At 47.7% G+C, this 23,592-nt stretch overlaps 6 protein-coding genes across 6 annotated transcripts; 1 reads left to right on the forward strand and 5 right to left on the reverse strand.

Annotated features, from left to right (window-relative positions):
- Positions 1–3,231, reverse strand: F4822DRAFT_99477 (TFP11-domain-containing protein). The gene has a single exon (XM_051464291.1). It carries the CDS (start codon positions 3,135–3,137, stop codon positions 306–308), a length of 2,832 nt encoding a protein of 943 aa, XP_051308640.1. The 5' UTR covers positions 3,138–3,231; the 3' UTR covers positions 1–305.
- Positions 3,232–3,602: 371 nt separating this feature from the next.
- On the reverse strand, positions 3,603–4,236 carry F4822DRAFT_439214 (DNA replication complex GINS protein PSF3; the record flags this gene model as incomplete). Its single annotated transcript, XM_051462608.1, has 2 exons — positions 3,603–4,127; positions 4,195–4,236. The coding sequence occupies 2 exons, from the start codon at positions 4,234–4,236 to the stop codon at positions 3,603–3,605; spliced, it is 567 nt and encodes a 188-aa protein (XP_051308641.1).
- A 457-nt stretch (positions 4,237–4,693) lies between these two features.
- On the forward strand, positions 4,694–5,913 carry F4822DRAFT_422893 (manganese and iron superoxide dismutase). Its single transcript, XM_051459921.1, has 2 exons — positions 4,694–4,967; positions 5,048–5,913. Exons 1-2 carry the CDS (start codon positions 4,835–4,837, stop codon positions 5,614–5,616), a joined length of 702 nt encoding a protein of 233 aa, XP_051308642.1. The 5' UTR covers positions 4,694–4,834; the 3' UTR covers positions 5,617–5,913.
- Positions 5,914–6,173: 260 nt separating this feature from the next.
- Positions 6,174–13,828, reverse strand: F4822DRAFT_435244 (beta-ketoacyl synthase domain-containing protein; the record flags this gene model as incomplete). Its single annotated transcript, XM_051462138.1, has 3 exons — positions 6,174–6,223; positions 6,326–10,212; positions 10,272–13,828. The coding sequence occupies 3 exons, from the start codon at positions 13,826–13,828 to the stop codon at positions 6,174–6,176; spliced, it is 7,494 nt and encodes a 2,497-aa protein (XP_051308643.1).
- Positions 13,829–16,555: 2,727 nt separating this feature from the next.
- F4822DRAFT_422908 (flavohemo protein) lies at positions 16,556–18,324 on the reverse strand. Its single transcript, XM_051459922.1, has one exon. The coding sequence runs from the start codon at positions 18,184–18,186 to the stop codon at positions 16,948–16,950; it is 1,239 nt and encodes a 412-aa protein (XP_051308644.1). The 5' UTR covers positions 18,187–18,324; the 3' UTR covers positions 16,556–16,947.
- Positions 18,325–18,867: 543 nt separating this feature from the next.
- F4822DRAFT_422922 (glycosyltransferase family 4 protein) lies at positions 18,868–23,324 on the reverse strand. The gene is made up of 12 exons (XM_051459923.1): positions 22,732–23,324; positions 22,202–22,363; positions 22,016–22,041; positions 21,570–21,949; positions 21,235–21,515; positions 20,942–21,144; positions 20,624–20,880; positions 20,483–20,569; positions 20,399–20,421; positions 20,213–20,339; positions 19,131–20,155; positions 18,868–19,085 (listed from the first exon to the last, which is right to left on the reverse strand). Exons 1-11 carry the CDS (start codon positions 22,823–22,825, stop codon positions 19,516–19,518), a joined length of 2,280 nt encoding a protein of 759 aa, XP_051308645.1. The 5' UTR covers positions 22,826–23,324; the 3' UTR covers positions 18,868–19,085; positions 19,131–19,515.
- Between the last annotated feature and the right edge of the window lie 268 nt (positions 23,325–23,592).

The following is a 23,592-nucleotide window of genomic DNA, read 5'->3' on the forward strand; positions in this document are numbered from 1 at the left end:
TCTACGTTAGAAGGAAACCGCAGTGGTAGAGAAAGAGGGAACTTAATATGTAGTAGGTGCTAGACGCATCTTGCTGCTAAAACACCACCGTGTCATTAATTAGTAGGTATTTATTTTTATATTATCTTATAAAATCCGTCGCATGAGTTGTCTCTCTTATTTGGGCCAAACATGTTAGTTGCGACCGGCGGAAATTCATGTTCAATCTCGTTTCCAATAAAGTTATTTACGGCTTCTGCCAGGAAGATATGATTAAATCCAACATTGATCGATGCGTATTTAATAGCTCGAGTCTTGTGCATGTCTCATCTCCGCCCACCTTGTTCGACTTCCTGGTATAGAGGATCAATCAAAAGACCCCAATCCTCTTTAACATCTCGCTTCAGCTCGAGGTTCGTCTTTCGAGACTCGATAACCAAAATGTCGCCTCTGAAATATGCTAATACACCTCCTTTGCCATCCATACGCGCCGTAATACGGAAGTAATGTTTGCCTTCTTCGTTGGCTTTGCGAACAGGAATAAATTGAATATCGTTTTCTTGGCACCAATCCTCCACTTCGTCGCGGAACGTGGGCTCTGGCTTCTCTGAAGGTAGTGGTGGCAGCTCCGCCACCACATGTTTCTTCTCAGCTTTCGGTTTGCGAGACTTCGGTTGATGGGCAGGTCGTCCATCTGGTCGAGGAAGTTGGTCTTTTCCGTCGGGACCAAGGTCGAGAGCAGTCTCGATTAGAGCTGTACCCTTCTCAAATTCAGCTGCAACGCTTGGCAAAGATGAAATCTCGTTTGGTAGTAATTGATCCTTCCACCATTCAAAGAATTCCCCAATTTCTTGGTAATTAGCATCTGGGCTGGTAAGCCACTGGTAGAGAATTTCGTGCCACATGGGGAAAACTTCCGCGACTATGACCTCTCCTACCATGGACGTAGATATCACATCTGTCCATTTGAAAACTCCATTAAGCATCTCTAGATAAGGTTCTTGGTCGCTTGGGTCAACGCGGAAATTCGTACGTAGATATTGGGAAAGGCTTGGCAGAATATGGTGCATGACTAAGGGCCTCCATTGGTCCTGTTCCTTGGTTGGTCGGAATACATCTTTCCAATGTTTTAGACCAGGCACCACACCTTTCGAGAAATCCCAAGTGTCAATCAACTGCCTAAATTTACGCCTGACCTCTCCGACCAGCCCGGTTCCCTTGGGCTCGAGATGATGAGTTGGAAGATGTTGGAGCCATGGAAATAGCCATATATGTGGGTTTTCATGTCTTTTCTTTGGCTTCCAGCTATTAATACCGTCTTCGAGTCGCCTTACTACTTGGTCAAGAAGTTGAAGTCGGACGAAATCTGGTAAAAGTTGTCCCCATTTGTCAAAGAAATCCAAGAGTGATGTCGCATCATGAACATCCCACGTCTGTGAGATAGCAGTAACTAGTTTAGGGAAGAGGATTTGGTAGATCATGCTCTCCCAAGGTGTGGTTGACCTTATGTGATGGCGATGTGTGCCGTTAAGCTCCGTGTCCTGCCATTTTGCAACGGCACTTCTGTTGGTGGTTTTAGTTAGACCTAATAATCCCCGAATATTTGAAAGATCGGATGCAAAATTTCCCAATTTAGGGTCATCTAAAGGCTGCCACCCTTGTACCGCGTCTCGTAGGAAAGGATGTATAGCGGACACTGCCAAAGCTGCTAATTCTTCGTCGCCGTGAGTCGATGCCGCCGATTCAGCTTTCTTGAGTCCGGATATTACGAGGTCCCAATTTCTGTCTCGCGCAGCTTGGCTAACCCCGTCTAGAACAGACGAAAACACGCCAAGCCCTAGAAAATTGCTCTCGAGTTCATCAAGTTCATGTTGCAATTGTATCTCCTCCATAGAAAGCCATGCTTTTCGCTCTTCGAGACTCTTCCATTCCTCTACGAAGGCTGTCAGGTCTCCTTGGGCACGCCTCGCTAATTTGCGTGCCTCTGTTTGTGCTGCCACTTCTGTGCCAGCTGTAGGGGTCAGTAAACCCGAACTAGATGTTAATAGTTTCTGATCGCGTCCGGTGAGATCTAATATCGGCGCAAAAGCGTCTGGTATATTGAGGCCAGGCGCAGCCTTTTGGATATCGGTGAGAGTCAAATATTTGGTCTTAGCTCTTCTCGGGGTGCTTGTACCGCTGCTTGCCGTACTATCTTTGCCCTTCTTCCTCTTTTCGCGTTTCGCCTTTCTTTCTTCGTCCGAATCGATAACCTCTTCTCCTCGCATACGGGCCTGACGTTTTTCTTCTTTGCGTTCCTGTTCCGACTTTTCTTTAACAGCACCTAGACCAACACCTTGCGGACGTAGAGTTGCTTCAATGATGATATTTCTTCCCTGACCCTCAGCACCAAGACCCTGCCCTTCCACATAACCCATCTTTTCCATCATACGAGCTGCGAATGACTTGGCTTTTCCTCCTTTGCCAAAAACGCTGGGCTTAGGAATTTGGGGTGCCGAGGTGGGGGCGTCGTTGAGATTCGCTTTTAGGACGGGCTCGTTCGCAGATGAAGGAACAAACCCTTTTCCCAAAGGTGTACTTCCGTCGTATTTCGACTTCATTTTCGGCGGTCTACTCGGTGTATCCCCAGTGGTGTGCATGGTTTGAGATCGGGTGGGCTGAGACCATCCTAATCCGCGTGCAGGAGCTCCAAATCCTAGGCCAACCCCAGCCATCTCTTCATCTTCGTCTTCGTCCTCATCCTCTGGTTCTGGGACCGGTGTTGGTGAAGTAATAGCTTTGGCACCTAATCCGGGACGACTTGGCTCGCCATAATCATCGTCGTCGTCATCTTCGGAATGTTCTTCGCTAAGGCCTTGATCCAACTTTTCTTGACCGGCGGAGACAAACGCTACGTTTTTGTGGCGCAAATCTTTTTTTGATTTCCATCTCTTCCCGGGACCATCATCTTCGCTGTCGGAACCAAACATCCCTAGAGCGGCGCTCTCTTTCGCGTTGCGGCCGGTTCGTCTCCGCTTACGAGGGTTAAAATCGAGGAATTCGTCAGCTCGCGGGTCAGCAGAAGGTTGTAAGTATTCGTCCTCATCTTCTTCGTCGTCATCCGAAGATGAATAGGCAGCCGCATCAGTTTTGGATATCCTTCCTGCATCGAAAGACATGTTGTCGCGTCGATTATGAAGTAGCCTTGTGTTGTAGGTATTGTGGTTGATTTGTTTAGGTTTACGAGGCAGCAGGGCGACAGCTATACTTTTTAGTTTATCGATAGTTGAACTTGATAGAAGCGTACTAGATGACGTGGATTCTTATAAAGTAGTTAAAAACTCTACAAATACATAACCCCTCTAGATATTATGTATAAGTCAAGTAGATGACATAAGCGGCCAGCTCATTATTAGCATATAAATCTTGAGTGACTTCTTTTCGCGTTTTTTCACAATTAATCTAATTAAGTATCTTCCCCTAGCTAATCGTCATCATATATCCATCGGCCACTGGATTGGTCATACGAATAGCCTCATGTAATGGGGGAATGAGTTTGTAAGCCACTCTTTCCTAGGTAAGTGCCTAGGTGGATATAATATAGTTGCCTCTCTCGAGGGCTAGAAAATACGTTGAGCTCTTCGTCAATGCCTTTTAACGCCCTCCATCCATTCCTTGCTTCCTTTGGTGCCTTCATGAGCTTTCCTGAATAGTTTCCTCTCCCATTCGTCAAGACCTCTCAAGAATTCCTCTCCAGCACCTACACCCATATCCTCAGTAGCACCAGCTTTCCTGGCATGGAGCGCAATATCGGTAGCTCTCGTCACGAATGTTTTTCGAAGTGTGGCGCATATCTCCCTCTCTTCGAATACGTCAAGCATGCGCGTTCCAAGGCCATAGAAATTGTGAGATTGATCTCGGAGTGGAACGGCGCGAGGATCGGCTTTCAATGCGGACATAACCTCGTTAGACAGCGAAGGCGGAAGATCGAGCGATACGAATGACCCGGAATCTCCTTCCGAACTACCAGCTGATCTACTAGTCAGAGCGAGAGGTTCGGCGAGCCATAATGGTAGACCGACGAAGGCCCCAGCCTTGAGAGGTTGCGATGGGTTATTATCGAGATATCCGAGTTCAGGTACGTCGAGTTCGAATTTGCAAGGGACTTTCTAGAGAAAAAGAAACGCGTTAATCATTCATTGCGATTGACAATTATGTTCTTTAGCCCTGACTTACTTCGGCGTCAGTGAGTATCGCGTCTACGTCGTAATATGACATGTTGAGCGTCACTGAAGACCCAAAGTAAAGAATCTCGCGTGTACCTAATATACATTTAAGGAACGCGTCGAGGCACTATATTTTAGTGGATCATTGGACATCTATTAGGTGACAGCCCGCTAGATACCCCCACTTGGATCAATGACGAAAGGTTGATGGAAGTTTTGCTACACACCTAGGTACCCTAGGTACCATTTTACCCACCTATTCGTCCCAATCCGGAAGCCTAAAGCCCTAGAGCTCCCCTGCAACTACCCCACTAGACAGCTCGGACATAGCTTTCCTCGGGCTGTTCGGTCCCTTGTAACCTTTAATAATAGTTGACATCATTTTTGACAGCAGTATCGTAAGATAAATACAGCGGTTGTTCCCAGCCAGTAGAGGGGCATCTAGTATCTAAATTTCAGCCGATCACTCCTCCGTAGAGCCGAGATTATCCACTGTCACCAATTCAAGTGAGTACGAAGCAGTTTCGTTTTTTTTATTTTACAAATAGTTAACGCCCGCCATTTTAAACAACCAACTCCTATATCAAGACCTTGATCTTCAATTTGCTCACCTACTAATCTAGGTACCGACGTATTAATACTCAATCACAATGGCGACGACCCTATTCCGAACGGCCCCGGCGGCACGAGCGGCTTTACGCGCAACCTCCATGAGAACCGGCGCTGCTGCTCTAACTAGCACCACATTCGCCAGGGGCAAAGCAACTCTGCCCGACCTACCCTGTGAGTTATAAACTCCCCACTATAGTGTCCTAGAGTGTATTCTTCCGAATGAAACCAATTGGCTAACACCTACTACACAGATGACTACGGCGCACTCGAACCTTACATCTCGGGCAAAATCATGGAGATCCACCACAAGGGCCACCACCAAGTATACGTTAACGGACTGAATAGCGCATTAGAAACTCTCGAAGAGGCCAAGGCCAAAGGCAACGATACCAAAGCCGCCGACCTCGCCCCCCTACTTAACTTCCACGGCGGTGGACACAAGAACCACTCTCTGTTCTGGGAGAACCTGGCTCCGAACAACAAGGGAGGCGGCGGAGAACCCGAGGGCAATCTGAAGAATGCCATTGAGGAAACCTTCTCTTCGTTCCAGGCATTTCAGGAACAGTTCAACACCACTTTAGCTGGCATTCAGGGCAGCGGCTGGGCTTGGTTAGTCAAGCCGTCTGCTGGAGGACCTCTCCAGATCGTTACGAGACCAAATCAAGATCCCGTCGCTGGTAACCTTGTCCCTCTACTAGGTGTGGATGCCTGGGAGCATGCCTACTACCTACAGTACCAGAACCGTAAGGCCGAATACTTTAAGGCTATTTGGAATGTCATCAACTGGAATGTCGTGGGAAAGAGGTTGGAGGCGGCATAGAGCCAATTATGGATGTAGATTATGAGAAAGATTAGCAGGTTGAAGTTCTCTTTTGGCAATGCCGGCGAATTACCCAATATATGTACTCGCATATGAGCTCACAATCAATTAAATCTATGCGATATCAAGTCGCTTTACTCTAGACGATGCTATCCAAATCTGTGACGAAGTTCTTCGTAACAAATGCGAGGGAGGCACTGGATATGTACTTAAGTTTCAATATCTTGTTAAGCGGGAGGAGTTATCGTCTTGGCAAAGTGATTAGGTAATAAATATTTTTCTTGTAGTCATCACAGGTTCATCTTTTAAAAAACACAAATAAATTTATAAGGTCTATACTACATCGAAGGGTCGGTTATCATGACTTTCTACGTATCTCGTTTCCCCCATCGTAGCCATGAAATACACGTCTATTCATTCGTTACCTTTTAAAATTCACCGCAATGCTCCCGTATCCACCGCAAATCCTACCAAATTCTATGCGGAGATTAACTGAACTTTGGGGAAGCAAACGAGTAGAAGGTAGCGCGATCACTCTATTACTCCTCGCTGTTGTCCTATGCCTTGCTGCGATCAGCTACGATCTGTTCGGCCATTTCTTCACACACTGCCGATAATAATTAGCATCATGCATATTCGATTATGTATGTTCAAACATATTAAGTTGGTGGGAAGGATGGGGGTCATTAGTAAAAAGAATCCGACTTACACCTCTGAATGCTTGTGCCACTGAGCAGCTTAATCACCGATACGTCCTTTCCCAACGCCTTGAAGAACCATCCACGCACCTCAACCGCAGCGAGTGAATCAACGCCAAGCTCTGACAAGTTCTGGCCCCCGTTGATGTCTTCCTTGGGAAGTCGGAGTAGAGATTGCAGCCTCTCAGTAAACGCGTCAAGGATAACCCGCACGATATCATCCGTCCCCGTTAGCGCTGCTACACAGTCTTTGACGCTTTTGTGTATATTCGCCGCGGCTGCACCAGTGTCTTCTCTATCTCGACGAACGAAGTGGTTGAACCGTGGATCTTGATGCCAGTGCAACGGGTTTGGGTCAGTAGGGTTGAATCTACTTAAGCCCGTAGTAAGGTCAACGGGCGGGTTCGCTTGCCCCGCTTCGGCCGGACGACCTGCAATGACAGCCTCTAGAAACATGTGATGAAGATCACGTTCCGAAATAGGCGGATATCCCTCGCGCTCCAGCCCCGCATACAACTCCTCCTTCTCGCGCTGTAGGAAACCGAGACCGTAGATAACCCCGATATTCAACACCGAACCCACAAGGCCATGTCGGCGACGCTCTCCTGCTAGTCCGTTCATGTACATATTCGCAGCGGCATAGTTGGATTGGCCTGGGTGTCCGCCAATAGCTGCGAAGGACGACGTCATGATGAAGAACTCAAGGTCAAGATCTCTAAAGACTCTATCAAGGTTATGCGATCCGACAGTCTTGGGTAGCAATACCCGTTTCCACGTGTTAACATCCATTTGCGCAAAAACACGGTCGTCGAGCACCATTGATCCGTTAGCAATTCCACCGATAGGAGGCATAGATTCACTCAAGTCGGTTCTCAAGGCCCTCACGCTAGCTTCGTCAGTGACATCGCACTTGCGCACCTCGACTCTCGCACCGTAGGCTTGCGCTAGCTCCCTTGTCCAATTGGGATTCATCTTTGGCGTACGACTGGCTAGCACGATATGCCGAGCTCCATGCTTAACGAGCAAATAACATAAACTCTGACCAAAATCTTTGGTAAGTCCGGCTAACACGTAAGTCTTATCGGCACTAAAGATCTTCTCGGCCATGAAATGCTTCGTGAAAGTCAGGACATTGCGCTCGGCTCTCCAGTCGATGAGGCACAAAGGTGACGACGCCACCTTAGTATCAGATAGCAAGCTTGGAAGAGAGACAGTAGTGTGCTTTGCATCAATACCTTCCCCTGAGCCTACACCAACGCCATCGTCCGAGTTTTTGGCAATACCCTCTCGCGAGTTTCCATTAAACTTCGTCGTGCATATAGCATTAACGATGCCGTCATTCCAAGCCTTGCGACAACCAGGAGAAACTTCTCCGGCTATCCCGACCACGTTACAGATGCCAAAGAACTCAGTGCGAGGGTAATACCTGCAATTGTCTGGAAGCAAATCCAATATTTGCTTTGATAACTTTGCGCGCTTCGACGATTGGAAATCGAAAATACCCGCCCCTTCCGATGGAAAGATTGCCTTGATTTCTCGAGCCGACGCGCGTGGGTGTAAGTAGATAGCACCACTATCCTGTCCAGTGGGAGTTATGGAATAGCAACTGACAGGTCTGCTGCTGTATCGTGAGAAGAATGAGGTAACGCATTGGGCCAATGTCGGATCCGCATCGATTAGAACGATAGGTGACAGCTTGCGAGTTTCTCGATGCATGATTCCGCTGGCTACTAAGTAGCCCATAGTAAGAGATACCAAGCACGGTCCATCTTCGTCACTCATCTCTACGTCAAATACTTGATCATCCGGTAGCTTCACAAATGAAGCGTTTGACGCAGATATTGCCACCACTCGCTCGTTAGTCAATAAGTTTTGACCACAGCACACGTAGCCAAATGTTGGTGCTTCATACGCTTTTTGCCATCGGCTCAGGGAATCAAGCCTCAACATCTCCACAGAGCTATAATCCACTCGAATTGGAACCCCTGCAGCATTAGAATCCGACCGCCCGTCTCTTGCCTCGAAGCGAACCAAGCCACTCGGGGCGATGCGGGGGACAACGTCGATAGTTGCCTCAAGGGTATTCATGGGTTTGGGAACAACTCGTCGAAGAGAGTTAACGGTGTTATTCAAAGGCTTAAGGGGCAAAACACGGGGGATAAGTCGCCGTCCACTCTCAATATGTATCTCGCGCTCTTCCGTCCATAGGGCATTTCCTTCGCTTCTTCCTACCCCCGTTAAGCGGATGAAAGTATCAGCAACGGTATCTCCTGAGCCCTCGATGGTCTCTAGATCGAGCATCTGTAGCGTGAGGCTAGGGATCTCAGCCGACACCGTGCGAGTGAAACCGAAGGTAGCCGCATGCTCTGCACATCCAGATCGCGCATCAAGCGTGACCCATAATGCCTTCATATTGGGTCGCAAGAGTTCCCGTAATTGATCAAGCATTTGCTGCGTCATTCCTGCCATTATCGGCATGTCGAGATTTGCTAGTATGATGACAGCAGTGCATGCTTTCAGAATCTCTGACTCGGTCTCCTCAAATGTGGCCCGCACGGAAAGTTTCTCGCACAAAGGCAAAAGGCGCCGCTGTAAATCGCTGGACAGTTCGCAAGTGCCTGTGCCGATAATGAGTAAGTGCTCCGTTATCGAGTCACCTACGATAGTATTGATAGAAGACGGCTGTTTAGCAAGCTCCACGTCAATGCTGCTCAATTGTCGTACCATAACAGAATAACCAGGGAAGTACGACTGGTCGCAATCCTTAGCAATCTGAATAAAGCCATAGGACTCAAGATGATCTGGCCATTGAGGCGGCGTTGGCGCTTCATGCTTGTCACCATTAGCCCATGCCGATCTTCCATCAGTCACTTTCCAGGAAGATTGAACCACCACCAAAAAGCCACCCGGTCTCATTATGCCACGGATATCCTTCAATGTTTCAGACGCGTTCTCGTGTTCAAGCTTTGAAGCTGAGAGCAAGACAAGATCGTAGGTTTGACCGGGTTTGAGCTGAGTCTCGAGGTCCCCCATCAGATCCAACGGTACGGAGAGTAGTTTCTGTTCGATAGGCCCCACCGCCCGCAACCGCTCACGAGGATCTCGTTCTGAAAAGATACCGGCTGTGAAGGTAAAGAATGACGAGGAATCTATGGCAGACAATACGTCCTCAACGATACCAGACCCAACCAAAGTGAGGATGTTCATTTGAGGATAACGATGAGTAATCTGTTTCACTATGCGGCCGATGTGTCGCCTGAATAGAAGATGGTGGTGCGCCATATCTATCGTGATTTCCAGAATGCCTTGCACTCGTTCTAGCGACGGCTCCTCTAGTTCGCGAAGAGGGCGGAGGTATTCGGGATATTTGGAATCCCCTATGAAGTCGTCAATAACTTCTACAGTATCCGAAGACCATGTGTTAGCATTTATCGTGGCTAGAATCGATGGCGATATCTTCGGGAGTCGCTCGTAGAAGGCGTCGAGAGCCCACGGCCACGCGGGATCGTGAGGGAGACTCTTGACAACAAACGCGGCGACTCGTACGCAGCTTTCTATTAGGACAGCGTCGGTGTCTTGTAGAGTGTTGGGCGTGATGTCGGCTCGTATGATCTGATCGGTCGGATCAATGTCGGTGACGGTGGTAAGGTAGAGCTCGTAGTCGTCTTCGGGCAAAGTATGGGCCAACGCGGCTACAGCTAATCCCTCTATCTGTGTCTCCATGTCTCCGTCGCTATTGAAGATTCCTATGTCAACAACGATCGTAGCCTTGGAGTCAGGCGAGCTGGGTCGGATATCTGCCAAACGAGCGTCGACTGTTAAACCATCGCCCTTCTTTTTTGCGAGGTTAAACCGCATTCGATCGATACGTATCGGGAGAAATGAAGTCCAAAGGGACCTAGTCCAATTCGTTAGCTACGTCGCGCTCAAAATCTTTGTATCTCGTGTTTCACTTACTTGTCTCCTGGGGATGCATAAGCCAAGAACGCAGACTGGAAACAACAGTCGAGCGTGGCAGGGCTTATTTGCAGCGTAGTAGTATCTTCGGGGTGCCACCGCTGTAGGTTCGCAGAGCAGTAATTAAAGTGACGTTCAATAGACGTCAGGGCACGAAATGGGCCGGTGTATGATAGACTAGTCTGGTTCATCATCTTGTAGAAGGACTCAGAAACTGCACGGAACGACTCCGACTGCAGAGCTTGTCGGGGTGGTAAAGCATCCGAAGTAGGTTTTCCTAAATGGATACTGAGCTTTCCCATCATATTCAATCTCATAGTTGTCGTTCCATCGGCGGGACAAGATGATAACGTGAAACTAGCTTCTACGACTGGCTCCGAATCATAACCCTTCTGCTGTGGAAGCACCGACATCGCGAACAAAACCTCGACACCTACGGATTCTCGATCAATGTTAATACCGCTCAAAATCTGCATGTCCTGCAATTCCACCACTGTTGCAGGTCTGTTACGTAGGAAGTTTCGAGCCGCGTCGAGTGCCATGATACAATAAGCCGAGGCTGGAAGAAGAGCCTGGCCTTGAAAGCTGTGGTGTTCTACCCAAGGTAGTTTCTCTAACCTGAGAACATTGCGCCAACGAAGTTCGTGGTCGTTGTCATCCCTGGTCCGGACTCCAAGCAGCTCATGGGGTGCTTCAGACTTAAAATGGAACTTGCGAGACACACGAGACTCGCGGTAATGAATTTGGGAGTGATCCCATGGGTATGAGGGTAGGTCAAGAAGTTTTGTGCTTAATGCACTAGACTCGGATGATTGTTCAACAAACTTTCGCAGGTTAATCTCTTGCGGGCCATATTGGCACCACATAAACCCGAGGAAGTTGGAAAATGCCAACGTATCATCTTTACCTCTATCCAACGGGCTGGTGTAAGAGAGGTCGTGGTCAAGGGATTTAGCGCTTTGTGTGAAAGGTCCTTTAAGAGCTGAATGGGGGCCAATCTCCAATGCGCAATCAAAGGGGCCGTATTGCGAAAGCGCGTTTACGACAGCATCATAGAATCGCACTTTGTTAACCATGTTATCCCTCCAATAGCCAGAGCCAAGCTGATCGTCACTGTTTACGAGACGCCCATGGACGCTAGACACCCAGAAGGTCTCATTACCTTCTAAATTTGGCTTGATATCGCTTTCTTCCAAGGCATTGATGTATTCGGTCGCTGGCTTAAGCATGTGGGGCGAATGATAAGCCGAGTCAACTCGAAGTATCCTCGAGAACTTCTTATTTTTAGTTAGCTCTTCGTGAGCAATCCGAACCATGTCCAAGTCGCCGGAGAGCGTGACACCAGATGGGGCATTACTCGCACCCACATGCAGTCTGCCCTCGAACATTGAGGCCCGGCAAAATTGTGTCGCCTCTGTCTCCGATATTCCTGCGGCAAGCATGCCACCCTTGTGGCCTTCGGGGCTACCAGCAAGATGCGCCACATAGCCGCGATAATGTGAAATCAAGACTGCATCCCTCGCCGAAATCAAGTCTGCCGCATAGGCTGCAGCAATCTCACCAGACGAATGACCAATCACGGTATGAAAGCTGATACCGAGACTTCTCAGAAGATTTACCAATCCTATCTGTAGAGCAGTACAGAGCGGTTGGGATACGGCTGCTTCGTTAACCGAAGAGTCACTTCCTTCCGCCATAATCTGGCCTTCCAATGACCACTGAGGGGGTTTAGTGGAAGTTCTCAAGACGTTGTCGAGGGTGCGGATGGTGTTGCGATATACTTCGCAGGTGTGGAATAGCGATCTAGACATTGTGGCCCATTGTGCGCCTTGGCCGGTGAATACTCCTAGGATCTTCGGTCGGGCACTGAGTGTATTGCTTCGGACACCCACGCTGTTGGAAGTCGACAACTTCTTAAGGATGTCCTCCAAAGCACCAAGGGCTTGATGTCGCGAATGCACAGGGAGAGCTAGACGATATGGCAAAGCCGTTCGGCGAGAGTAGAGTGCCCATGCCAATTGGTGTAGATTGGTATCGGGATGTTGTTGAAGAAGGTCTCTGTAGGATGTGACGACGGCTCGCAGGGATTTCTGGGATGCAGCCGATAGGAGAAGAGGTAGGTAAAACGAAGAATCACTAGATTCCTCAGATTGGAGATCATTCGATGTTTCTTTCAAGGCAGACCGCCGATATATTCCATCGTCAATGCGAGGATCGTAGGACTCGACAATGACATGAGCGTTGGCACCTCCGAATCCAAACGAATTCACGCTTGCTCTCTTCGGCTGGCCTGCAGGAGGTTCAGGCCAAGCGACAAGAGAAGTTGGAACTTCAAGACGAGTACAGAACGGCTTTACGTTGGGATTAATCGAGTTTAGATGCAGGTTAGGGGGCACAGACCCATGCTTCATAGCCTGTATCACCTTAAGCAACCCAGCTAGGCCAGCCGCTCCCTCGGTATGTCCTAATACAGTCTTGATGGAGCCGACCAATATATGGTTGGTGCCAATCTCAGAGGCTGTGCTCACGTTACTACCGAAAAAGGCGTTGTAGATCGCTTCCGCCTCCCTGGGATCGCCCGCAGGTGTGCCTGTACCGTGCGCTTCAAAGTATTGGCACTGGTCTTCCGGCGCTAAAGAATCAAGGCCTGATTTCTGATAGGTGTCTCGGATGAGCATGGTCTGGGCCTCGGGGTTAGGCAAGGTTATGCCTTTTGTTCGACCGTCCGAATTTATTCCGGTCTCGCGGAGAATTGCGGCAATCTCGTCACCATCTGCCAAGGCGCGGGATAGGGGCTTCAAAAGTAACGCTGCGATACCTTCTCCTCGTGCGTAACCGTCCGCGGAAGCATCCCACATTCGGCTCTTTCCTGTGGGGCTCAGCATGTGTAAACTGGATTCGACGAGAAATTGCTCTGGTGTGATCATCAAATTCACACCCGTTACACAAGCCATAGTGCTTTCGCCGGAACGTAGACTTAAGACTGCTTGGTGGAGGGCTACAAGACTAGAGCTGCAGGCAGTATCTATGGTCATTGAGGGACCTTGGAAGTTGTAGAAGTATGAGATGCGGTTGGAAATAATCGAGCGGGCGTTGCCCGTGGCGTAGTATTGGCTCGCGGTGAGTTCATCTCGTTGAGACAGGGTGTCGTAATCGGCAGTCATGACACCAGCGAATACAGCCACATTCTTACCAGAGTATGTGGTCAACGTATATCCAGCCGACTCCATCGCCTCGTACACGACCTCGAGAAGGAGACGTTGTTGAGGGTCGATAGCCTCCGCCTCCTTAGGCGCAATGTTGAACAATCCAGCGTCAAAAACTCGGTGATCCTGTTCCAGCCAGTATGCTTTGACCGAGTTAGTAGTACCCTGATATTCTCCATCAGGATGGTAAAATGCCTTGGCATTGAACCTCCCAGGTGGCACCTCTCGTGAGAGGTCGGGGGTGCCGCAAAGGACATCCCATAGCTTTGAGGGCGACGTAGCACCGCCAGCAAACCGGCAGCTACTACCGACGACCGCGATAGGTTCTGAAAAAGGTTTCTTGTACTTCATCGTAAAATCGGTTCAACTTTAGGTTGTTCGCTGCATGTACGATGTGGTACGATGTAATACCGATGATGTACAAGAAAGTCGAAAGTCAGAAACGGCCAGACGAAAAGAAACCTAAGTATCAGATTCAGACTATTAGCAATGTTCAAAGAGGAAAAGAATTGTGCTTGGTGAACTTACGAATGAGAGGAGTATAAAGAGGTTGGTGATTAGGTATCATGAAGAATTTCGTCAGGTGAAAGAGGTTGTGTGGACGGATGTAGGTGGGAGGTTTATGTGTAAGGAGGGGCTGTATGTAAAAGCAAGAGTGGGAAAAGCCAGCTGTAGAAGAGATGGCAAATCACAATTACAGAAGGAAAGCGCGCGTTGAACTGAGAAGGAAGGAAAGTCCGGGTGGCTGCCGGAAGCTGCCTACATGTATATTTACAATGGCAAGAGAGAGGTATGGGGCAACAACATACATGTATTGTATGTATGCCAGGCACCTTTTCGTAAGGTAGGAAGGAGCCAAAATCTATTCCAAGGTTAAATAATGTTATCGGTGGAAAGAAGCAACCGCATACTGGACTAGCCACTTCCACGTACCTCAACTAGGATACCTAAGGTACCAAGATTGTCAATTGGGTGTCACATCTACATATGTATACGGGCCAACAAACTGGCAGGTACGGTAGCTACAGACACTAGTTGGTCATGATAATCGAGCACTGTACCTACCTACTTGGGTACCTATCTACAGTCCTACCTTATTTGCTATCTATCCAAGGTACCTTCCTCGAGTGCAAAAAAAACTAGTGGCTTAAGAATCAGACGAAAACGAAAAAAAAAGAAGGCAGTGACCAACGTGTATCAAAACGGGCCTCAATCATCCAGATAGGGAAAGAACCACACCCAAGTAATGCGTTCACGTGGGAACCTTGCATCTTATCCAACCAAGCGATAACCTTTGAACCATACATAGATCATTAATTTTTCATCCACAATCTCGAGCTCCCAAGACAATAGAATTATCATCCGGGCAGAACAGCTTCCTTGTTCTTGACTTCAAGCTCTTCCAAAGGTCATCTTCGCACCATTGCTTCTGTTTAAACTAATTATGATCACAGTTGCTTACGTAGGTGGGTATTTTACCTGGGTAGTCCGAATACAACGATGCGGTGTATCCAACCACCTAGATATTACACACAGCCTCCCCCGTGTGGTCGAATTTCGCGTTGTGCCTACTATATTTATTAATTTACGGGGCCTTCGAGAGAGCATGTCTTATACCAGGATTTGTAAGTTCACCGTTAATCAGTGCAAGGCGTGTTAGCCTGGCGGCGTTCCACACTCCTGGGATATTAGTAACGAATTGAAAGGCTGAGGTCTAAGATAAAAGGAGTAAAGCTTTAATCCAACTAGGATCAAGCTCGAATCAGGCCACTTCCTTTCGTCTTTCTTTTCTCATTTAGGCCTTTGTGCACTAGGATAGCACATGGAATTACTTGCAAAAGCGGAGCCTCGCATGCGGTGATATGTCATACCTAGCTCGAGAGCTATGATGGCACGAAGATCATGATAGCTTCCCTTAGTTGAGGCTGTACATTGTCATATCGCCTCCACAAAGAGCGCCGTCACTTCCGGCTTCCCGACTGGTATGTTCTTGCATCTCGGTGTCGATTAAGAGGACTAGCTAGTTACATATGTAGATGTCAAGCAGTTTTCATACACGACGGCTCCACCATACAAATGGACAATCCATGTATTATGGGGTATGTTTGCTGTCTAACTAGTTCGCTGGGGAGTTTTCCAGTTCCTATAACTCGGCTACAGCAAAATTGAGGGGTGGTTATAATATGGTATGGAAGAATCTATAGAACAGGTGTTTGATACTTAGGTGGCACAGTTCTCACATCAATTACATCATATTAGAGCCGACGATTCGAAATCCCCTCATCGGGGCTGTTAAATATGTATTGCTATATTTGTTCCAGACATTTGGATATAGGTTACGATGTGCATGGACCCCGAAAAAGAATTATGGATATCCTCATACTGTTCACCCTTATCCCATCGCTTGTCTCCATTATACATGTAGTATTTCAAGAAATACCAACGACGTCAGGTATCCCAAGGGAATTTACTTCTACACTTGCCTAGGCACGCAATAGACTAAAAAACAAAAATGAAGTGAAAGTCACATCATCAACATCCAATGATAGTGGCACGGCCACTACCGCCGCTAGGCCTAGCTGAAAAATAATGCCGGGATTTATATTTTATTGATGGCCGAAATGTTTCAGGGGTTCATTGTATGTTAATTACCCCTGGCTTTGTGTAACCTGGGAATGAGAGGCGATGATGGCAAGGCAAATATTCTGATCACAATAATAAATTCTATCAAGTCGATCTGTTGAACGGAACACTCCGAAAATCTTATCTGCTTTCGTCCGAAGAAGCAGATATATGACACACTAAGGAGAACTACAGGTGTTCACGTTTGTTTGCTATACATTGATGCCAAAGCGCGGGTACTTCTATTAATAACATATTACCTAGGCGCATGGTAAGGGAGGTGCCATTCGACTGGAAGCTAGCCGCAGGGTGAACATTCATTGGCCAACAGTAACTCGGGATTTGACTCGTGTGCTACTGGGTAGCTGGGGTAATTACCAAGTAGCCAACTAAGGATATCTTCAGTTGGGTTGGGTCCCTTACCGGGCGGCGGAGATAAACATTTCGGAGCAACGCGAACCATCTCGGAGACAACTGACTGAGCCGAAGCATGGGGAGTGGACATACCTACCTAAATTATTGATATAAACCACATCTTCCACATAGTTAGTTATTTCCTCTTCTACTGACATAAGGAATGCGATCTGCGAAGGCTATGTTCCATGTATGAAACGTAAATAGATGGGTTTATTGACGAAATAGGGGTAAGTACCTAGGTAGGTACAAGAATCAAAAAGGGGGGGAAACAATCGACTCCACTTCACGAAAGAAAATCTTCAGAGAACCCCTCAAACATATATACCTCTATGCGGGGCAAATCCCGAAAATATACATTAAGTGTCGCTTATATTTGAAAATATTTACATTTATCTCCCCCGCATCATTGTCCGCACTGACTCGATGGACTACTACTCGTCTCCGGTCCCGAAAACTTCTAGATGAATCCTTTTCGGATCCACACCAACGCTAATCAGGTATTTCTCCACGTCTCTCATAAACAGATAGGGACCGCAGGTGTAGTACTCAGCGCGAGGATCATCAAGGAAAAGAGTCGTTTTCGGATCAACCTTGCTCAAGTCTATCCTCCCCGTGAAGTGGTAGTCAACCCCCTGGACGTCCTGCTGCTGAGGGGATGTCACGAAGAATGTAGCGTTGATGTTGTTATTGACGTCCTTCGCGCAGGTATCATGGATGTGTTTGCTGAAGGCACGCACCTCGGTGTTATGCACGCCATGTATCCACGATATACGCTGCGCCGAGCCCGAGTTCACGGAGCTATTTAGGATCGAGATCATAGGTGTGAGGCCGACGCCAGCTGAGATAAGAGCAATCGGTTTATCCGTGCCGTCTTTCGGATCCACGAAGAATTCACCAGCGGGAGCTGTGAGCTCGAGTACGTCGCCTTCCTTGTAGTTCTCGTGAAGTAGATTGGAAATAAGACCCGGGACCTCGGGTTTCTTTCCCTTGTCCTTCTTTACACTGATGCGGTAGTAATCGCTTCGTGGCGCTTCGCTAAGTGAGTATTGCCTAGGTTGCATGTGACCCATTTGAGGAACGAATACTTGCAAGCTGATATACTGACCCGGTAAAAACGAGGGCAAAGGTTGTCCATCTTCAGGAGCCAGGTAAAAGCTGGTGATTTCTGAGCTTTCCGGAACTTTTTGTTGGACTTGGAAGCGACGCCAACCCTGCCAGTTCTCATGCGCGGCGTACAATTGCTTCTCTCGGTTGATAAAAATATCGGCTAGGGCAGTATATGCAGCAGTCCAAGCCTCTCCGATTTCAGGGGTGCAAGCATCACCTAGCACGGCGGCCACAGCCTCAATCAAGTGCTTTCCAACAATAGCGTATTGTTCGGGCTGTACGTTCAAACTCTCATGCTTGTGGGCGATGCGCTCAACGGCCGCCGATAGCTGACCCAGGTCGTCGACATATGTGGCGTATGCGAAGACGGCAGCCGCTAGAGCTCGCGGTTGGGCCCCGCTGGTCTGATTCGACATGCTGAAGATGTTCTTGAGTTCTGGGTGCGCGGCAATCATGTTATTATAGAAGAGCGTCGTGATTGTCACGCCGTGCTCTTTCAGAACCGGCGCGGTCGCCTTGACGATGGCGATATGCTCTGGAGAGATGGGTGCGGCGACAGCCATTTTGAATAATGACTAGAGACGGCGAAACAGCGGGTGCAGTGAGTGAGTGATTTGATTGCCCCTTCAGTTATGATTTTGGTAAGTAGTAGACTTTAATAATGATATCTTTGGATCGTATGTGCTTGGGTATGAATATAGGGGCACGAGATCAACATACCTCCTCATGCTGTGGTTGCACTCGACCTTAAATACTCTTATCTCTCCCACCCATATGGATATATAGATCCGACGCCATTGGCCCGCCGGAGGTGTTGGAAAGCACGTACATTGCTTCCATCCCCGACGTTCCATCAATCCATCGTACCATGTTTTTCCCGTGGAGAACGCCGAGTCAAAGTAGGCGGCCGGGCTGTGGCAATTGGATATGTCAAAGTCGTCTTTTTTTTCCTTAAAGTGAACCCACCAAGACTCCGACTATTTTCGTGAATCTACCATCTCCGCGGTGGCCAACCCCAAGACCACCCGAGGCCTCGCTAATTGAATCTACTTCCCCCCAGTTGGTGTCATTGCATATTGAAATTTCTTGATACAATTATGAATGAATCATGTCCATTATTAACCTTACCAGAAAATAATATGTATAGTTTTGGAATTAATCTGGGCATCTCCAAGTTGCGATTTTTGTTGGTATCGTTGTTCCTATTGCTGTTGGTGGTGTTGATGTTACACCTCAATCACACCCCGCTGAGGTCATCTCGATTTCAGCTTCTCTTCCGAAAACGTTCATTACCTTGCATATTCGCATTTGAATGATGATCTCCGAGGAGATTCTAATTATTGCTATATATTCCCGGGTTGCTTTCGATGTCGAAAAAATGTTCCAACTAGGTCAAGCGTATCACATGGATCGTAAGAGACGCATATCAGGGGGGTTATGAATAGCGAGGCATTTGCTAGATGTAAGCGTCTACCAACCTCATGGATATTAGCTAACAATAACGTAGAGTTTGGCAAAATACGGCCTGTTAAAAACGTCCCATTACTCATCGACTTGGATCTATGCGACCCGCTAAGTTATGGGAATCTTAGACGGTACTATTTACGTAATTGGCGTCGACTCTGGACCCTTCTAACTCCCCGAAACGTCCATAAAAACATACGATACGGTCAAGCGCCGCGTTTTCCATATGTATTTCTATGTAAGTTGTTATTGAAGCGTAAACATCCTCAAGTCCCGTGCGTATATAGTAAGACGAAATCGAACAAACCGGAATATATCGAAACTCGGCGGAGCGGATGGAAACTTAACCATACCTATAACGCCAGCAAATATATCACATGAACATCCCGTTCACTAGGTCCACATACATTACTCACACCCATAGCCCTCTATGAGTTCGACCCATTCTCATGGAATCTGGGTAATTCGACTTGTCGCGTGAACTGGCGCGGAAGGCGATTCTCTCCCTCCGCGTATGGATGACCAGCCTCTTCTCGCGCCAGATCATTAACCCATCTGCAGTTTCCTTTGAACGGCCCGGCACCAGCTTGCTTTACTCCTCCAACATGGGAGAATTTATTCGCGAGGTAATACCAGCAAAGCGCGTTACCGACCGTGCCTACTTCATCGCTGACACCAGTCCTTGCTGCGTCGCTCATCCGATTCCATAGGTCCTGGTCCGTGAATAATTCCACGAGATGCTCCGCGACGGCCTTATAGTCGTCGGGCTCGACCAGGAACCCGTTCTCCCTGTCCTTAACTTGGATTGGTATGCCGCCAGCTAGAGTCGCGATCACTGGTCGCCCGGCGTGGAGCGCTTCGGATACTTTGACCTCAAACCCCTCGCGAGTGGATAGCTGGAGAACAACGTGTGCTTTTGCGATTAGCGTGTTGAGAAGCTGGTCATTGGCCTGTAGACGCATGACACTGATGTCGCCGGCAAGATCCGGATAATGTATCTCAATTTGCTCCATAACTATGTCGTATATGATGTTTCCGTCGGGATCGTCGATTGAGCTATTGCCCGCACTATGTCGAGACGTGAGCTTCCGTCGTAGTGCTATACGATTATGTGAGGGAACTTACACTACCAATTGGGGGATGTCTTCCAGGCCGAGTTCCGCAGCACGTTTGCGAAACTCGCCATACGAGTCGATAACTGTGGGTATGCCTTTCGCTGGGTCAAAGCGAGCCACTTGGACGATATATTTGCCTGAGTATCATCGCTGTTAGTTTCATTCAATCGGGGCGAGGAAGCATGGAGTTTCTTACATTCTGGGTACCTCAATGTCGTCCTGAGATTGCCAACGTTAGCGATTCTCGTACAGTATTCTCGTTCGTATAATGTAAACTTACATATGCTGAGCATGGCATTGCGAATTGTAGTTGCTACCGTAGTAGCCGGTGTCCCACTCGTTAATGGGCTTGTTCAACCCATCGAGCCTTTGAAATGTTAGCCGACATTCAACAACCGTTTTAATCAATCAGAGAACTTACCAGTCTGTCGTCGCCGGCATATACGTGACCAATTCTCGGGGGACGTTATCCGGAACGAATTTTGGAATGGGGTGGCTCACGAACATATCCGCGTGACGAATATTGCTCCACAGGAAATTCCATGCTTGTTCCTGTGGCGAGCCACCCTGGGCGACAAGGTCGCTGCGGATTTGAATATGCGAGCGGTAAATAACAGGCCTATTCGGTGTGACCTCCTTGATTAATGGAATAAGGCCAGGCATTTGAGGGTCGTCAATCTGATATGCCATGATTAGCACAGGGTTTAGAAAAATATCCCCTTGCCCAATACCAACGTACCACAATGACATCGGCCCCGCCTTCTTCAACAGGGCGCAATGGCCCTCCCTTTGAAAGCCAATATCGGTTGGCATTCTCCGTGATCCAATCCGTGATCATCTCTTGCTCCTCCGGTGAGATACGTTCATCTGGTTTGCTGACTCCTTGAAGAATATTGTGCATATTCTTCGTACTCCGGAAGACACCCGGGCGCGGTTTTGGAACTAGGGTGGAATGTTATTATATTGTTCATCAATCGGGTTCGCATGCGCGAATTGAAAGTAAGGGGCTTTGCTGTTAGGTATCGCACATACCGTACCACGTCAAGTCAACTCCTGCTAGGCGAGAAAACCGCACCAATGCGTGACGCATGAGAGCGACGCCCCCTCCTTGGGGTGTTGAACTGAAGAAGGCGATTTTGACCTTTTTACCTTTCAATTCATTAGCATAACGTATCGTAGAATCCCATGTAGCCTTGCCACATGTTGATTTGTAGTCCTCGAGGGTTGTTAGGTGTGCTTTGAAACCTGCATCACTCATGACAGCGCCTCGGAAGCCGACTTGCAGGATAGGCACTAGGGAAGGTCCAAAGATCCTAACGGATTGGGTCAGTAGCGAGAAATCATATATTTGAAGTTCATCAACTTACATAACGCACTTGCGTGCCATAGAGTCAGCCTGCTCATCGACATTCTTCTCGTCCCAGAAGGACATCTCGGATTGATCAGTGTCGAAATCGATGGGAACGATATCGACTTCCAACCAAAGGCGGGAATTGAGAGTGGGGCTCAATTTCTTGAGCTCTAGAGGCAACCCTGCGCCGACGAATTTGACGAAGTTTTGGTGCTCATACTTTTGCACCTGGGAAACTACGTAATCTGCGATGGCATCTTTGCCTTCTTGCGACTGGTCATTTATTTTCAAGTGCTCGACCATATAGTCGATGAGATAAGTATTGTCGTGTGTCGCGATAGATAGTACCACGGTACCATCTTCGCTGGTTACGGCTGATATGCCAAGAAATAGTGGCTTTGAGAAGGAAGTCAGCCATAAGGCTCACAATCTTCAAAATTCAAAGTATGGTCATTGACGTACCGTAAGAGCTCGTGAGAAAAGCCCGTCTATATTAAGTTAGTAATCGATAATAAAAGGCGAGGGATTGTTTCTTGAATATCGGGTATCTCGGGCACACAGATGAGAGATTCGGGACATACTATGGGCATGTTAGCTTCTGTGAAACATACTACGGAATCGATTGACGGGGGTGCCCCTATACTGACCGTTTGGCAGCAAACTCACTAAGTCGGCGCTGGTGGTGAGCGGAGGTCGTCGAAAATCTTCTTCTCTTTTCCAAGATGGGTGCCATACTTGACTGGACACCGAAAGAGGTGCTGTGTTGACAGTCTAGTAACTGTTTGGTAGATATGCAAGGAATTTTGAAGCCTTAATAAATAATTGGTTAGCTTGGATTGTCGTAGGTTGCTCGGTGGTTTTTTGGGCAAAACAATCCGCAAAAAGTCTCTAGTAATGCTTTATTTTTGAGTTATATAAAGCAAACCAGGCCGCAGTCGGGTATGTCGGGCAAAGCAGTTGAAGAAATGCGGTGTGAGGTGGTCCGAGGTGAGAGAGATGATGAACGAGGATTTGAAAGCTGAGCAACTCGAATATGATAAGAGAGAGAAATATGTAAGTACAATTGATGCAGGTACCTGACTATCTAAATGTAGGTACAGATGTATGTAATGGTAGATGAGGCGAGGTGTGTGTAAGTACATATAACTGTCATAGTATATACATAAGCAATTATGTACCTGTCTTGTCGTCGAGCGCCTGTTCCCGGTGCCATTCTTGGATGTGAAGAATAAAAGTGGCATGATCTTTTTCTCTGCCGCTCAATTCAATCATCAACACGTACGTTCCACGTGGTTACCACAGATTTTAATGCATTGGGCATTTACCTGATATTCGTAAAAAGACATCTGAGTATCTATATCAACGAAGTAGGTATATACTTACAATTCGTATAGATACCTAATTCAACTGATGTCCCCCCTAACTGCTGTCTGTAACGCTGTATCGAACGTTTCGTTCCTTGGACCTTGGAGCTGGGACCATGATGGGTGTAATGGGTGCGTATGCGGGGGTCATTCAGCTCATTGCGGCGTCACAATGACGCATTCCATCTTTCTACCAAGACTTAGAAAACCTGGATAACGGTATGCTTCACCGTGTCGTGCTAGGCATTTCCATAATATACTACTTTGATATAAAACAGTAAATATATTAAATCATTCGATAATGTAAAAGTTGGTCGTCGGGTTTAGGATTGAGGCTGAAGAAGATATTCCAAGTCCATGGATTTAATTCTTTTAGGTATGATGCGGGTAGGTCTCTCTACCCAAAGATATCAGTAAATACCGTGCGATGAACATACGATGCTACTAATAACTTGCGTGGGTAGGCACCTAAGTACCTAAGTACTTGCCCATACCTACCTAGGTACATAATGTATATGATAGGAAATAAATAATTTCATGTTTTTCTTCCCGTGTTGCCTCTCAGCTCAGCCACCAGCACAACCATACCCTCTTCTATTCCTTCCAAACTCGGTTTGATCCTCACTCATTCGCTTTTTATTTATTGTGAAGCTTCAATGTTGGAAGCTGGGGAAA

This window comes from Hypoxylon trugodes, assembly GCF_022578975.1.
Source record: "Hypoxylon trugodes strain CBS 135444 unplaced genomic scaffold F4822scaffold_13, whole genome shotgun sequence".
NCBI classification, from domain to species: domain Eukaryota; kingdom Fungi; phylum Ascomycota; class Sordariomycetes; order Xylariales; family Hypoxylaceae; genus Hypoxylon; species Hypoxylon trugodes.

Excerpts from the sequence above, each read along its gene's own strand:
- F4822DRAFT_99477 (XM_051464291.1), bottom strand. The coding sequence starts at position 3,137 with ATGTCTTTCGATGCAGGAAGGATATCCAAAACTGATGCGGCTGCCTAT.
- F4822DRAFT_422893 (XM_051459921.1), top strand. The coding sequence starts at position 4,835 with ATGGCGACGACCCTATTCCGAACGGCCCCGGCGGCACGAGCGGCTTTA. Across the intron at positions 4,968-5,047 it reads AACTCTGCCCGACCTACCCT|ATGACTACGGCGCACTCGAA; the intron begins GTGAGTTATAAA and ends CCTACTACACAG.
- F4822DRAFT_422908 (XM_051459922.1), bottom strand. The coding sequence starts at position 18,186 with ATGGCTGTCGCCGCACCCATCTCTCCAGAGCATATCGCCATCGTCAAG.
- F4822DRAFT_422922 (XM_051459923.1), bottom strand. The coding sequence starts at position 22,825 with ATGATTGAATTGAGCGGCAGAGAAAAAGATCATGCCACTTTTATTCTT. Across the intron at positions 21,950-22,015 it reads TTTTCTCACGAGCTCTTACG|CCACTATTTCTTGGCATATC; the intron begins GTACGTCAATGA and ends TCCTTCTCAAAG. Across the intron at positions 20,422-20,482 it reads CAATGCCATGCTCAGCATAT|GACGACATTGAGGTACCCAG; the intron begins GTAAGTTTACAT and ends TGGCAATCTCAG.